This window comes from Protobothrops mucrosquamatus, unplaced genomic scaffold, assembly GCF_001527695.2.
Source record: "Protobothrops mucrosquamatus isolate PMUCROS unplaced genomic scaffold, P.Mucros_1.0 scaffold1862, whole genome shotgun sequence".
Taxonomy (NCBI): Eukaryota; Metazoa; Chordata; class Lepidosauria; order Squamata; family Viperidae; genus Protobothrops; species Protobothrops mucrosquamatus.
Window position 1 is genome coordinate 1 of NW_015387991.1, and position 11,726 is coordinate 11,726.

Consider the following 11,726-nt stretch of genomic DNA (forward strand, 5'->3'; position numbering starts at 1 on the left):
CCCGCCCATGTCCTATCTTCCTCCCCTTCAGGCCGGAGTTTGCCACAACGGCAAGGCACAAATTGTGTTTCCCAGAGAAGCTCCTGGTCCTCGTCTTCTGACTGCCTGGCTTTTTCTGAGAGGATTTGGGCCCCTTTTGAGACCTTCTCAGGGCAGCTGTTCTTGAGGGAAGCAAGTTCAAATCCTCCAGGGAGATCTTTTTCTCCACAGAGGGTTCCTGGACAGGAAGATGGAGAAGCTGCGGCCTCTGGAGACATCGACGCCTTTCTTGGTCAAAGCACCTTTCCTCCTACTCCCATGCCCATCATCCTTGCCCTCTCCCTCCCTCCCCTCAGAAGCTCTTTCTCTTTCCCGCCCGTTCGGGGAATCCTGGCATCTCGGGCAGAGTCCACCAGGGGGCGCTGTCAGACTAAGGAGAAAACAGAGCATGCGCGGGACGCTTCAGCCAGAGCAAGGCACTTGTTGCCCAGGGCGTCCGTGGGAAGAGGCTGTCCTTTCTGTTCTCTCCCTCCCTCCGCTGAGAAACTTTGCGGGGATCGCAGAGGCTGCCTGGAATCCTTGCGGAGATGCGGGTCCAGGACGAGACTCCTGAATTCCGTGAGTGGCGGCTCTGCCCGTGCAAAGGGGTCCCGTGCTGGAAGGGAGTGTGGAGACGGGCCAAGTCTTCCCCTGGGGTGGGAGTCTGCGGTCCCATGTTCCCCTGCCGCCCTTTCCCATGCAGGAACCAGGCAAGGGGGCGGGGGAGCAAAGGAGAGAAATGGGGGTCGCCAGAAGGGAGGGACCGTTTCCCCCCATTTCCTGGGGGAGCCTCTGCATGGGGGGGGAGGGAGAGGCTGGCCAGATGTCTCCCTGCCGGCTCTGGGTGCAAGTCCGGGGCTCCGGGTGGTAGGACTGGGGTGCAGCTTCCTCGCCTTTCCCCCCGACCGGGCAAAGGGGCTCTGCCGGCAGACAAAGAAGGGAGAGACTGTAGGGAAGGAGACGCAAGTGGGGCTGAGACGCAGTATTTGCACTCAGTGCCCGGTTAATAATAATAATAGTAGCAGCAGCAGCAGCAGTAGTAGTAGTAGTAAAGTTGGAAGGGACCTTGGAGGTCATCTAGTCCAACCCCCTATATACCCTATATACCCTATATACCATTTCAGACAAATGGCTGTCCAGTCTTTTCGTAAAAACTTCCAGTGTTGGAGCATTCACGGCTTCTGGAGGCAGGTTGTTCCACTGGTTAATTGTTCTAACTGTCAGGAAGTTAGTTCTAGGTTGCTTCTCTCCTTGATTAGTTTTGGCCGATGTTTCCCAAGCCTCTTTCAAGCCTGGAAATTGAAGTCCATGTTTGTCTTCATTTGCCGTCTTTTGAAAAGCGTGGATGAGACTAAAAAGTGGGGAACATGTTTGTTGGAGTTGCATGAATCAGAAGGTCATGTTAGGCTCTCAATGGTTCATTCATTCAGGTGTTCGTCCTCTGTGTATCAGATGGTGGCTTGTTAACTCAGGCTTCTCAAGTTCCCAAAGGATGATTAATGGGGTCCTGCTGTCTAAACCTTTGCCATATGTTCAAATGTTGATTTATTTTCTCATGAAATCGATTTAGATAGATCTCATCTCAATTGCTGTTTTGTGACCTGAGACATTGTTTTAAGGAGTGCTCTTAACTCTGACAGACTTTTGAAATCATTAAAATAAATAACTAGAAAATAGAAATCCAAAATATGTTTTAAATGTATTTGTCCACTACAGTATTCCGAGTCTTTGATAGAAGTTGATCAAGGATTCTTCAGAATATGCCCCAGCTGCACAGAAATTAAAATATCTAATAAGATTTCCCACTTTCTTGCCTGACATTAGTGGTTTTATAAGATTTTCTTCTTGTAAATTTTTCTTTCGGAATGGAGTTTCTCTAGTTCAGTGGTGGCGAACCTATGGCACGGATGCCAGAGGCGGCACTCAGAGCCCTCTCTGTGGGCACTCGCGCCGTCGCCCCAGCCCTAGGCCTTCAGCTGGGTTTTATAAAACCTTTTCACTTTAGGCCTCTGCCGGCATGTGCAAAAAAAAAAAATGTTCAATCAGTCAGTCAATTTCAACTTCTTGTGGGGGAAAAAAAAGATCTTGCAAAGTTGGAATTGATTGATTGAACTTTTTAGTCCCACCCAGTCTGCCGTTACCACCGCAGCCATGCCCAGCCAATGGGCCACACCCAGCCAATGGGCCACACCCACCTGGCACCCGACGATGCATAAATGGGTTTTGGGTTGCAGTTTGGGCACGGTCTCTAAAAGGTTCGCCATCACTGCTCTAGTTAAATTATTCACCCTCTCTTCCTGATCCTTTAATATTCCGTTTTGGATATATAAGCTGCAAATGTTTTGTAAGGTCACTGGCCCTTGGCAAAACTTGAGAAATCATAAAAATCCAGTCATGAGAACTCAAGCAGAGGCTTCTTAAAGAAATAGTACTCCATTTTTGATCAAAATAAGTCCAGGGTGGGAACACAGTCTGAACACTGGCAGCAGTTGCGTTCAGAAGTGCCACACGTTACAAAGTTAGTATGCATTGCTTTATAAACTTTGTTAGCCAATGAAAATCAGACAACACAGTTATTACAATATAAGGAAGACCTCAATCATTCCTGTACACTCCCTTATTCCCTCCTTCAGCACATCACATTAGTGTACATGTTTCCCACGCTTTGAATGAAATTTGTCCCTGAGGGAAACGCTGATTACAAAAGCGAGATAGCAACAGTTAGGCAAGGCTACACAATTTGTTTCTTTTTCTAGTTCCAGTTACAGAACCCTTCAGTTTCATGCTTCTTCTGGAGACAAAGAATAAACTAGGATCAGATCCTCCACGCTTAAATGGTGTGTGTGTGAACATCATCATTTTAAGGTGTGTTCTTTCAAGCCCTGAGTTTCATGTGAACTTTGCCCGTATGGTTGGTAACCAATTTGGAGTCAGGGCAAATTGTGTGAAGCAGCCTTCGTGTTATAGTATGACTTTGTTCCCCAAAAGCAAGTGCTGAAAAACAGGAAGTGAGCATCCTAAACCAGGGTCATTTCCTTGGCAGGGTGTAGGGTATATGTAGATCTTAAATTTGAAAAAAAGCTAGCCTATCCTTCAGGGAAAAAAGAAATAGAAAATCCTCCAAATATAAAACATAAAATATTCCATGTCTTGATGGAAGCTAGGACCATATTTTGCACCACACGTGATAAATAGACAGACACACAAATACCCAGAGGATCCATTTGCTCAGTACCACTGCAGTCCTTTACCAGCTTTGCTTTCATGAGGAGGAATGTTGTTCAATGGTTAAGTCCACCATCTTCTCATTTTTTTAATTTATTTCCTTTTCCATTTGAGCTGCAGAAACTAGAGTCCTCTCAACAACCTTCCTAACAACAAAAAGTTAACTCTGGGTTAAAAGTTTGGATAGCCTTTTTGGTCAGTACTGCAGTTACCGGAATAGTCCTATGAATTGAAAGGTGTTTGGAGATCCACAAGATTCCTTCATCCTGTATAGAATTTCCTTCCAGGACAGACAAAGGATGCAGAAACAACCGTTAGCAAGTGAGGGAACTGGAAAAGGCCCCTCTGCTGTTGAGCCTGGCAGCTGTGGGAAGATCTGGGCAAAAACTGGGCAGAAGATGCTGGAGGAGAAAACCATCATCCGTTCAGAGATTCAGCCCTGCAACTTCAGAGACATCCAATATCAGGAGACTGAAGGTCCCCGAGGACTTTGCAGCCGACTCCACAACTTTTATAGTCAGTGGCTGAGGTTAGAAAAGCACACTAAAACCCAAATATTGGACCTTGTTGTTTTGGAGCAGCTCCTGGCTCTTCTGCCCCAGCAGATGGCAAACTGGTTGCGGGAGTGTGGAGCAGAGAGTAGCTCCCAAGCGGTGGCCCTGGCGGAAGGCTTCCTCATGAGTCAGGCAGAGGAGCAGAAGGAGCAAGTCGAATTGCAGGTGAGAGGCCTTCATCTTGGAAGTCCAGAAGGGAATAAAAAATGTGTTTCAATTTTTCACCCCTCCCTTCCATACTTCTCTGCTCTTCATAATATGTGGAGATGTTTCATTAGTTCTTGCAAGACATTGTTCCATTATCCATTCTACAAGATAGACTTGAGACAGCTGTTCCTTTCGTACATTCTGGGCTCATTGATAAACATAGTGGGATTGAAGTTGTTTTTAGAGAACAAGAATCCGCTTTGTGTTTTGTGAGGACTTATTTATTTTTCTTTTCTCCTGCCTCCTATTTCAAGTCTTTCACTCTACAAACCAGACATCCTGTGAGAAGGAGGAATCCATCCAATCCCCTTCGGGAGCTGTTTTCCAGGAGGATCTATCAGGAATCTGCAACTCAGGACATCTCAGATGGTAATCAAAAGTCCACCCATTCCCAAGAGAGGTCCCAGCTGTCTTACATTCTCTGTCTCTTCTCTTTAGAATGCCTCCTGCTATTTTATTAATTATCCATATCTGCTTCCCTCACAGGGAAGAATAGAATGAATTTGACTCCTTTTTATGGTGGCGCTGAAAGAGTGGTTGAAGCTCCAACTCAAGTAAGAGAGGGATAATGAAACATAAAATGTTCACAATTTTAGCGTTTTGCTGAATAGTCATCCTATTACTAATTCTTTGGCACGGAATTGTGCAAGGGTATTCAATAATAACGGAAAAAATTACATTGATACCTTACATTTTCTAAATTGCCCTGTTTATAGCCAGTGATAAGAAAAATAATGGCACCAGGTTAAAAGATGAAGCAGACTGTTAAAATCCAGAGAGGGTGGGCAGATCAAGGCCCTTCAGCCTTTAGAGGAATTTCTAATACTCCGATTTGTGTCCAAACAATCCAGCTTTGGAAAGGATGAGAAATGCTCTTCACAAGGCAGCTTTCTCTTCTTCAGCCATTGGGTTGGGGTACAAGCAGTGGATTCCTTGTAATCTGAGGAGCAGCCAAAACAGGGCTTGTGTGCCTTTGTCTATTGATGACACCCATGTAAATCCCTGGGTGCCTCTCAAATAACTTTAGTGAAGGTTTTGGGCATGGATAGGATTTTTTGTTCTGGGGACACCACAAGCCTTTTACTTAAATAGCAAAAAGAACCACTATCACCACCCTCGCATGTTGTTCTGCAAATACTGGGTGGATGGGAGTGAGTCCTAGGAGGGGATTCCAAGGCCCATACCAATTGAGTCTCTCCAGATGCTGAAAGTCTTGCTGATGGATGGGGATAGATAGACAGACAGACAGACCCCGATGAAAAGTGGGATTCATTTCATTGAATGACCTGAAATGTATGTCTTTGCTTATAATCACTTAAACAATAGGACAGATTTTGAAAATCCTCTTGATTTTTCTTCTGTTTCTTCTCATTCAGGAGGGTCTTGTGTCTTTTAAGGAGGTGGCTGTGTATTTCTCCGATGAGGAGTGGTCTCAGCTGGATGATGACCAAAAAGCACTACATCGGGAAGTCATGCTGGAAAATCATAGCAACGTGGCCTCTTTGGGTAAGAATATGCTACTCCCCATTCAGAGTGTTTGGGAAGACATTCTGTAATTAGATATATTTGTTGTTAGTTGCGAAGTCGTGTCTGACCCATTGCAACCCCATGGACAATGTTCCTCCAGGCCTTCCTGTCCTCTACCATCTTCTGGAGTCCATTTAAGCTCACGCCTACTGCTTCAGTGACTCCATCGTTCTCTGTCGTCCCCTTCTTCTATTGCCCTCAATCTTTCCCAGCATTAGGCTCTTCTCCAGTGAGTCCTTCCTTCTCATTAGGTGGCCAAAGTATTTGAGTTTCAGCTTCAGGATCTTCTCCAAACCATATAGCAGACTAGCCAATCCAATTTCAAACTGGACAAACCAAACCTTCCCATTTCCTTTGAAACTTGAAGAATTTGATATTTAATCCGTGGTTTTTCCTTTGGCATACAAACCTAGATTTATCTTCCGAAATTTTAATGGAAAAAGCCCAGATCAAATTATTACAGGGCTTCTCTGCATCTTAGAAAATTTGTTTTTCATTATGTTCAAACTTCCTAAGGTTTTGCTCCTTTTCCCTAAAGTTATTTTCATTTCTCTTTTCTTTTTGAAGGTAATAATGGGGAGGAAAATGAAGATTCTGGAAAACTATTCCAAACGATCACTCAGGGATACAATATGAAGAACCCTACATTTCAAATGGAAGAAGAAAGCCATGAGAGAAACCAATCAAATCATTGCAATCAGGAAAGTTCATCTTTTGTTCATGTACCAACGAAAGCCTCTGTGTCCCAACAAGGAAAAATAAAAAAGAAATATATTGGAAAATGTAAAAAACTATTCATAAAGAAATTAGATATAAATAGACACGATCAAACCCAAACCAAAGGAGAAGATTATGTATCTAGAGAAAGTGGAAAAAATTACAAACGGACCTTGTGTCTTCCTCATAAAAATGGGTCCCGTACATCTCGAAAAAGGACCCGCAAAGGAGAGAAGCCACATAAATGTACGGAGTGTGGAAAGAACTTTATTAAGAACAGTCAACTTATTTACCATAAAAGGATCCACAAAGCAAAAAAAACATATGAATGCGTGGAGTGTGGGAAGAGCTTTACTAAGAACAGTCAACTTACACATCATACGATGATTCACACAGGAGAGAAGCCCTATAAATGCATGGAGTGTGGAAAGAACTTCACTTCTAGTACTGCTCTTACTTCGCATTACCGGATCCATACAGGGGAGAAGCCCTATAAATGCATGGAGTGTGGAAAGAACTTCACTTCTAGTACTGCTCTTACTTCGCATTACCGGATCCATACAGGGGAGAAGCCATATAAATGCACTGAGTGTGGAAAGAGCTTTACTATGAATGGTCATCTTACATATCATAAGAGGATCCACACAGGAGAGAAGCCCTATAAATGCATGGAATGTGGAAAGAGCTTCGCTTTTAGTACTGCTCTTACTTCGCATTACCGGATCCATACAGGGGAGAAGCCCTATAAATGCATGGAATGTGGAAAGAGCTTCAGTTTTAGTACTTCTCTTACTTCCCATTACTGGATCCATACAGGGGTGAAGCCATATAAGTGCACAAAGTGTGGAAAGAGCTTCTGTGAAAATTCGTCTCTTACTGTCCATAAAAGGATCCACACAGGAGAGAAGCCCTATAAATGCATTGAATGTGGAAAGAGCTTCCCTAAGAGCAGTGAACTTGTTTTCCATAAAAAGATCCACACGGGGGAAAAGCCACATAAATGCATGGAGTGTGGGAAGAGCTTTATTAAGAACTGCCTACTTATTTACCATAGTAGGATACATACCGGGGAGAATCCATATAAATGCACGGAGTGTGGTGATGCTTTTATTTCAAAAAGTTATCTTAACACCCATAAATGGACCCACACAGGGGAGAAGCCAAATAAATGCATGGAATGTGGAAAGAGTTTTTCTACAAAGAGTTATCTTAACACCCATAAAAGGATCCACACAGGGGAGAAGCCAAATAAATGCATGGAATGTGGAAAGAGTTTTTCTACAAAGAGTTATCTTAACACCCATAAAAGGATCCACACAGGGGAGAAGCCATATAAATGCATGGAGTGTGGAAAGAGCTTTATTAAGAAGTGCCTACTTATTTACCATAGTAGGATACATACAGGGGAGAAGCCTTTTAAATGCATGGAATGTGGAAAGAGTTTTTCTATGAACAGTTACCTTAATATCCATAAAAGGATTCACACGGGAGAAGCCTTATAAATGTATGGTATGTGGGATAGATTTTATTAGAAGACGTTATCTTAACTCTCATAAAAGGACCCACACTGTGTAGAAGCCCTATAAGTCTGTGAAATATGGGAAAACTTCAAGAGGACCAATGACTGAATGTTCCATATACAGATACATTTGGGTGAGAGTCTGTTTAACTGTTTAGTCATTAAAATATATGCATTTCCTTATTACATTTACTGAATTAGGAAAGAGATTTTTTGAGTCTGAACTTCACAACTGGAAGCCCCAGAGAGATTAATTTACTAATGGAAACCAAACGCTAGGCATGAGTGGATTTTTGAAGGCAGGACAAGAAGCAACGGATGGAAACTAATCAAAGAGAGAATCAACCTAGAACTAAGGAGAAATATCCTGACATTTAGAAAAATTAAATAGTTTAACAATCTGCCTCCAGATGTTGTGGATGCTCCAACACTGGAAGTTTTTAAGAAGACACTGGAATGATATGATATGGGGCTGTGGTGACGAACCTATGGCACGCATGACATAGGCGGCACATGGAGCCGTCCCTGTGGGCACATGCGCCATTGTCCCAGGGAGGTGGGGCCAGGCTGCTCCCCTCCGCCTCTCTACGTGTGCCTGCGCTCTTGCTCTCTCTGCACTGTGAGTCGGAGCAGCTGCAAAAGCTGGGCGGATCCGGGCTGGATGATGGAGGCAGCTGCCAGCGGGAGTCCAGGTAAGCCTGCAAAGCGATTTCACACCCCCACACACACGGCCGATCCGGGCGGCAGAGGCCTTTTCCAAGCCTCTGGAGCTCAGATAGGGCTGCTGGGGCGCCGCAAAATTGCCCCGCAACCATGGATTCAAGCTCTGGGAGCTTTGAAAAGTCCTATGTCGCCCAGATCAGCTGGGGGGGGGCGTGAAATCACTTTGCAGCCATAGATCCGGGAGGCAGAGGCCTTCTGCAAGTGGCAGCAGGGCGATCAGTGCAGGGGGGGGGAACAGCGGCACGGCAATCCATGTGGGGGGTGAAACGGCGGCTCGGCCAGGGCTTGGGGGACCGTTCGCTCCACTCTTTCCATTCCTTGGGGCACCAATCTTCCCTCCCCCCGCCATGGCAGGCTGCTACTCCCCGTGCTGTGGGCTGCCCTTGCAGCCCCCAGGAGTCAAAGGCCGGCTGTGACCACTTCGTCCCCAGTCAGAAGGCACCAGCCACCCAGGCCACAGGGGCGGACGGGGGTTCTCTCCCAAAAGGCCACCAACTCCTGGCTGGCAACTTGCCTGGCGGCCCCGCCCTATCAGAGCCTGGTCGGGGCTAGAGGCGGGGAGGGCACATCGGGTGTCCGGCCATTGCTGCCCAGGCCTCACTCTGCGTGGAGGACGGAGTCCCATCGGAGGCTTCCTGGCCAAGGCTGCGGAGGGGCACCCAGCAGGTCAGGGCAGCCACCCATGCCTGGAACCCCCGGACAGCCACTGGGTGGTGGTGAGACGGCCCAGCTTCCTCTCGTCACTGCTGGCTATCCAGGCTCTGCGGCCCAGCGCCGCCCCTCCCCCCGCAGCTCGTAAGGTCAGGATCGTGGCTAGAGCATGGGCTTGGCCAGAGCCGCTCGGCCCTCTGGCTGCCTCCTCCTGGCCATGCAGCGGACCTGGCAGTGCCGCCTGCCACTTTAAGGTGAGCGGCAACAAGGGAGGCGCCCAGCGCAGGACTCTGAGCGAACAAAGGGCGGCCCGCCCTGGAGGAACCGGAGCCGCCCCTGCCCGCCCGCTCTTCCTCCCAACCCTGCTCGCTTCTTTCAGAGCCAACCCAGCCACAGCTGCCGATGCGGAGCTGCCAAAGCACTGCCCACCTTGCCTGTAGCCACCCCCGGCCGCTGCCTTGGCCCCTCCGCCGCGGGAGGCGAGCACGCCGCTAGGGCTGAGGCCGCGAGGGGCCAGGTGGGACTGCCATGGGGCAGCCAGCACTGGAGTTCAGCATCTGCTACCTGGACAGCCCGGGCTTCCATGAATGCCTCCGGTTCTCCGAGCAGGAGCTGGAGCGCACCAACAAATTCCTGAAGGACATGGTCAAGGATGGCAACACGCTCACCGGGGCCATCAAAAGTAAGCGGTGTTCCCGCTGCGCGGAGTCCCACCATCCACTCAGGCCGTGGACCCCCGCGTGGTGGCAGGGCGATCCATGCAGCGGGTAGGGGGAAAGCTTCCCCACTTGTTCCACAGCCGTTTTCGGCTGAGCTGCATTGCAGCAGCATTGGGCACAATACACGAGGCAGCGAACAGCTGCTTCACGCCATAACTGGCCGTTTGCCACCTCCTGCCCAGTGCTGCTGCCATGAGGCCGCAGAACAAGCCGGGTGGAGGTAAGGAACCTGGTTGGGGCTCTGCAAAGGTTGGGTCGGGGCGACAGGAGAACAGCGCTCTGCAAGGGTTGGGTCAAACGCACGTGGGGCTGCTGCATCGCTTTCCGTGCCTGCTGGGGCTAGGCTTGACTGGGCGCGGAGTCTACTCGCCACTTCTTCCCCCGTGGACATTGGGAGCGCCCACCCCACTTACCACTCATCCCAGGGCACCTGCCGCCATCCCACGCTCTCCAGCCTGTCGCCGACCAGCTGGGTGCGCCGAGCTTGGGCCTTTGGCAGATGGAGGCTGTAGGGGAGCAAGAGCCGTGGCTGCCTGGCTCCTCCGCCTAAGGATGTGTGTGGGGAGAGGCGCCGCCCGGCTCGATAAGCCACGGTCCGCCCGCAGAAGGAGCAGGATGATGGAAGAGGAGGGCTGGCCGGAGACGGGCGCAGGGCTGCCCACGGGGGGGAATCTGACCAGCCCCAGCCTGGAGGGGAGGAGAGGCCAAGGGAGCCCAAAGGGAGGCATCCTGGCGCGCCTGGCTGGCCGGCGACGGGCTGGAGAGCACGGGACAGCGGCAACTGCCCCGGGACGAGCGGTAGGTAGGGTGGGCACTCCTCATGTCTGCGGGAGGCCACGAGGAGGCCCTGCACCCAGTCCAGCCCACTCCCGGTATGGTAGGGAAAGCGAGGCAGCAGCCCCACATGCGTCCACGTGTGCAAGCACGCCCCCACCCTGCCAGGCAAGTGGAGCTATGGCATCTTCGGCAGAAGAGCGCAAGCGGGCAGCGGAAGGCACGAGGAGCCCCGATCCCAGCACAGCCTCTCCGCACTCTCCTCCTCCCCACCCTCGGAAGAGCTGTGGTGCTCAGGAGCCTTCCCCCCTGTCCCCCACCCCCGAGAGAAGAAAACCATCACGAGACAATTTTCTATTTTAACTTTTTTTCCTTGTTGCTTTTTGGAGTTTTCATCCTGCTTTTGTGAGACGGTGGTGTTTGGGAGGTGGTGTAGCTGCCCCCTTTCCCACCAAGCCATCAGCTGAGCAACACGCCCTCCTGCCCACTGCGCCACCCTTCAGAGACCCCCCTGGATCTCCCCCAACCCTGCCCAGCCCCCACAGGCATCCCTCCGCAGGAGCAACATTGAGCTGGCCATGCCCACCTTGTCCACGCCCACCCAGTCTGCCATAATCTCCTTAGTCACACCCACCCACCCGGCAGGCCACGCCCACCCGACAATACATAAGTGGGTTTTGGGTTGCAGTTTGGGCACTCGGTCTCTAATAGGTTCGTCACCACTGGTATAGGGTTTCCTGCCTGAGCAGGGGGTTGGACTAGATGCCCTCCAAGGTCCCTTCCAACTTTATTATTATTATTATTATTATTATTATCTATTATCATTGCCATTTCACATAAATAAGAGATCATCTTTTTTCCCTCATGTTTATCCCATTTTTTAAAAGTTGTTATATTTAATATATAAAATACAAAGAAAAATAGAAATAAGAAATTAGGGGAAGGAAAAAGAGAGGGAAAATTAAAATGTGAGGTACAAGGAAAAAGTGAAAAAAAGGTGTTGACTTCTGACTCTTTTTAGTGCAGAACAAGATAAAAACACTCCAACCCCAACTTTTTGCTTTTACACTTTAGTGTATTAAGTAGCCATTT

At 48.7% G+C, this 11,726-nt stretch overlaps 2 protein-coding genes across 2 annotated transcripts in view; both read left to right on the top strand.

The window, feature by feature from the left end:
• Nucleotides 1-3,488: 3,488 nt before the first annotated feature.
• On the top strand, nucleotides 3,489-6,777 carry LOC107294201 (zinc finger protein with KRAB and SCAN domains 5-like). The gene is made up of 6 exons (XM_029285560.1): nucleotides 3,489-3,962; nucleotides 4,259-4,373; nucleotides 4,491-4,558; nucleotides 5,381-5,510; nucleotides 6,099-6,611; nucleotides 6,764-6,777. Exons 1-6 carry the CDS (start codon nucleotides 3,543-3,545, stop codon nucleotides 6,775-6,777), a joined length of 1,260 nt encoding a protein of 419 aa, XP_029141393.1. The 5' UTR covers nucleotides 3,489-3,542.
• A 76-nt stretch (nucleotides 6,778-6,853) lies between these two features.
• Nucleotides 6,854-11,726, top strand: part of LOC114923090 (zinc finger protein 91-like) — a 17,198-nt gene continuing 12,325 nt past the window's right edge. Inside the window, exons 1-2 of the mRNA XM_029285564.1 lie at nucleotides 6,854-7,274; nucleotides 7,443-7,741. Of these exons, the coding sequence (XP_029141397.1) occupies nucleotides 6,857-7,274; nucleotides 7,443-7,741 (717 nt within the window). The 5' untranslated portion in view covers nucleotides 6,854-6,856. The remainder of the gene's footprint in view (nucleotides 7,275-7,442; nucleotides 7,742-11,726) is intronic.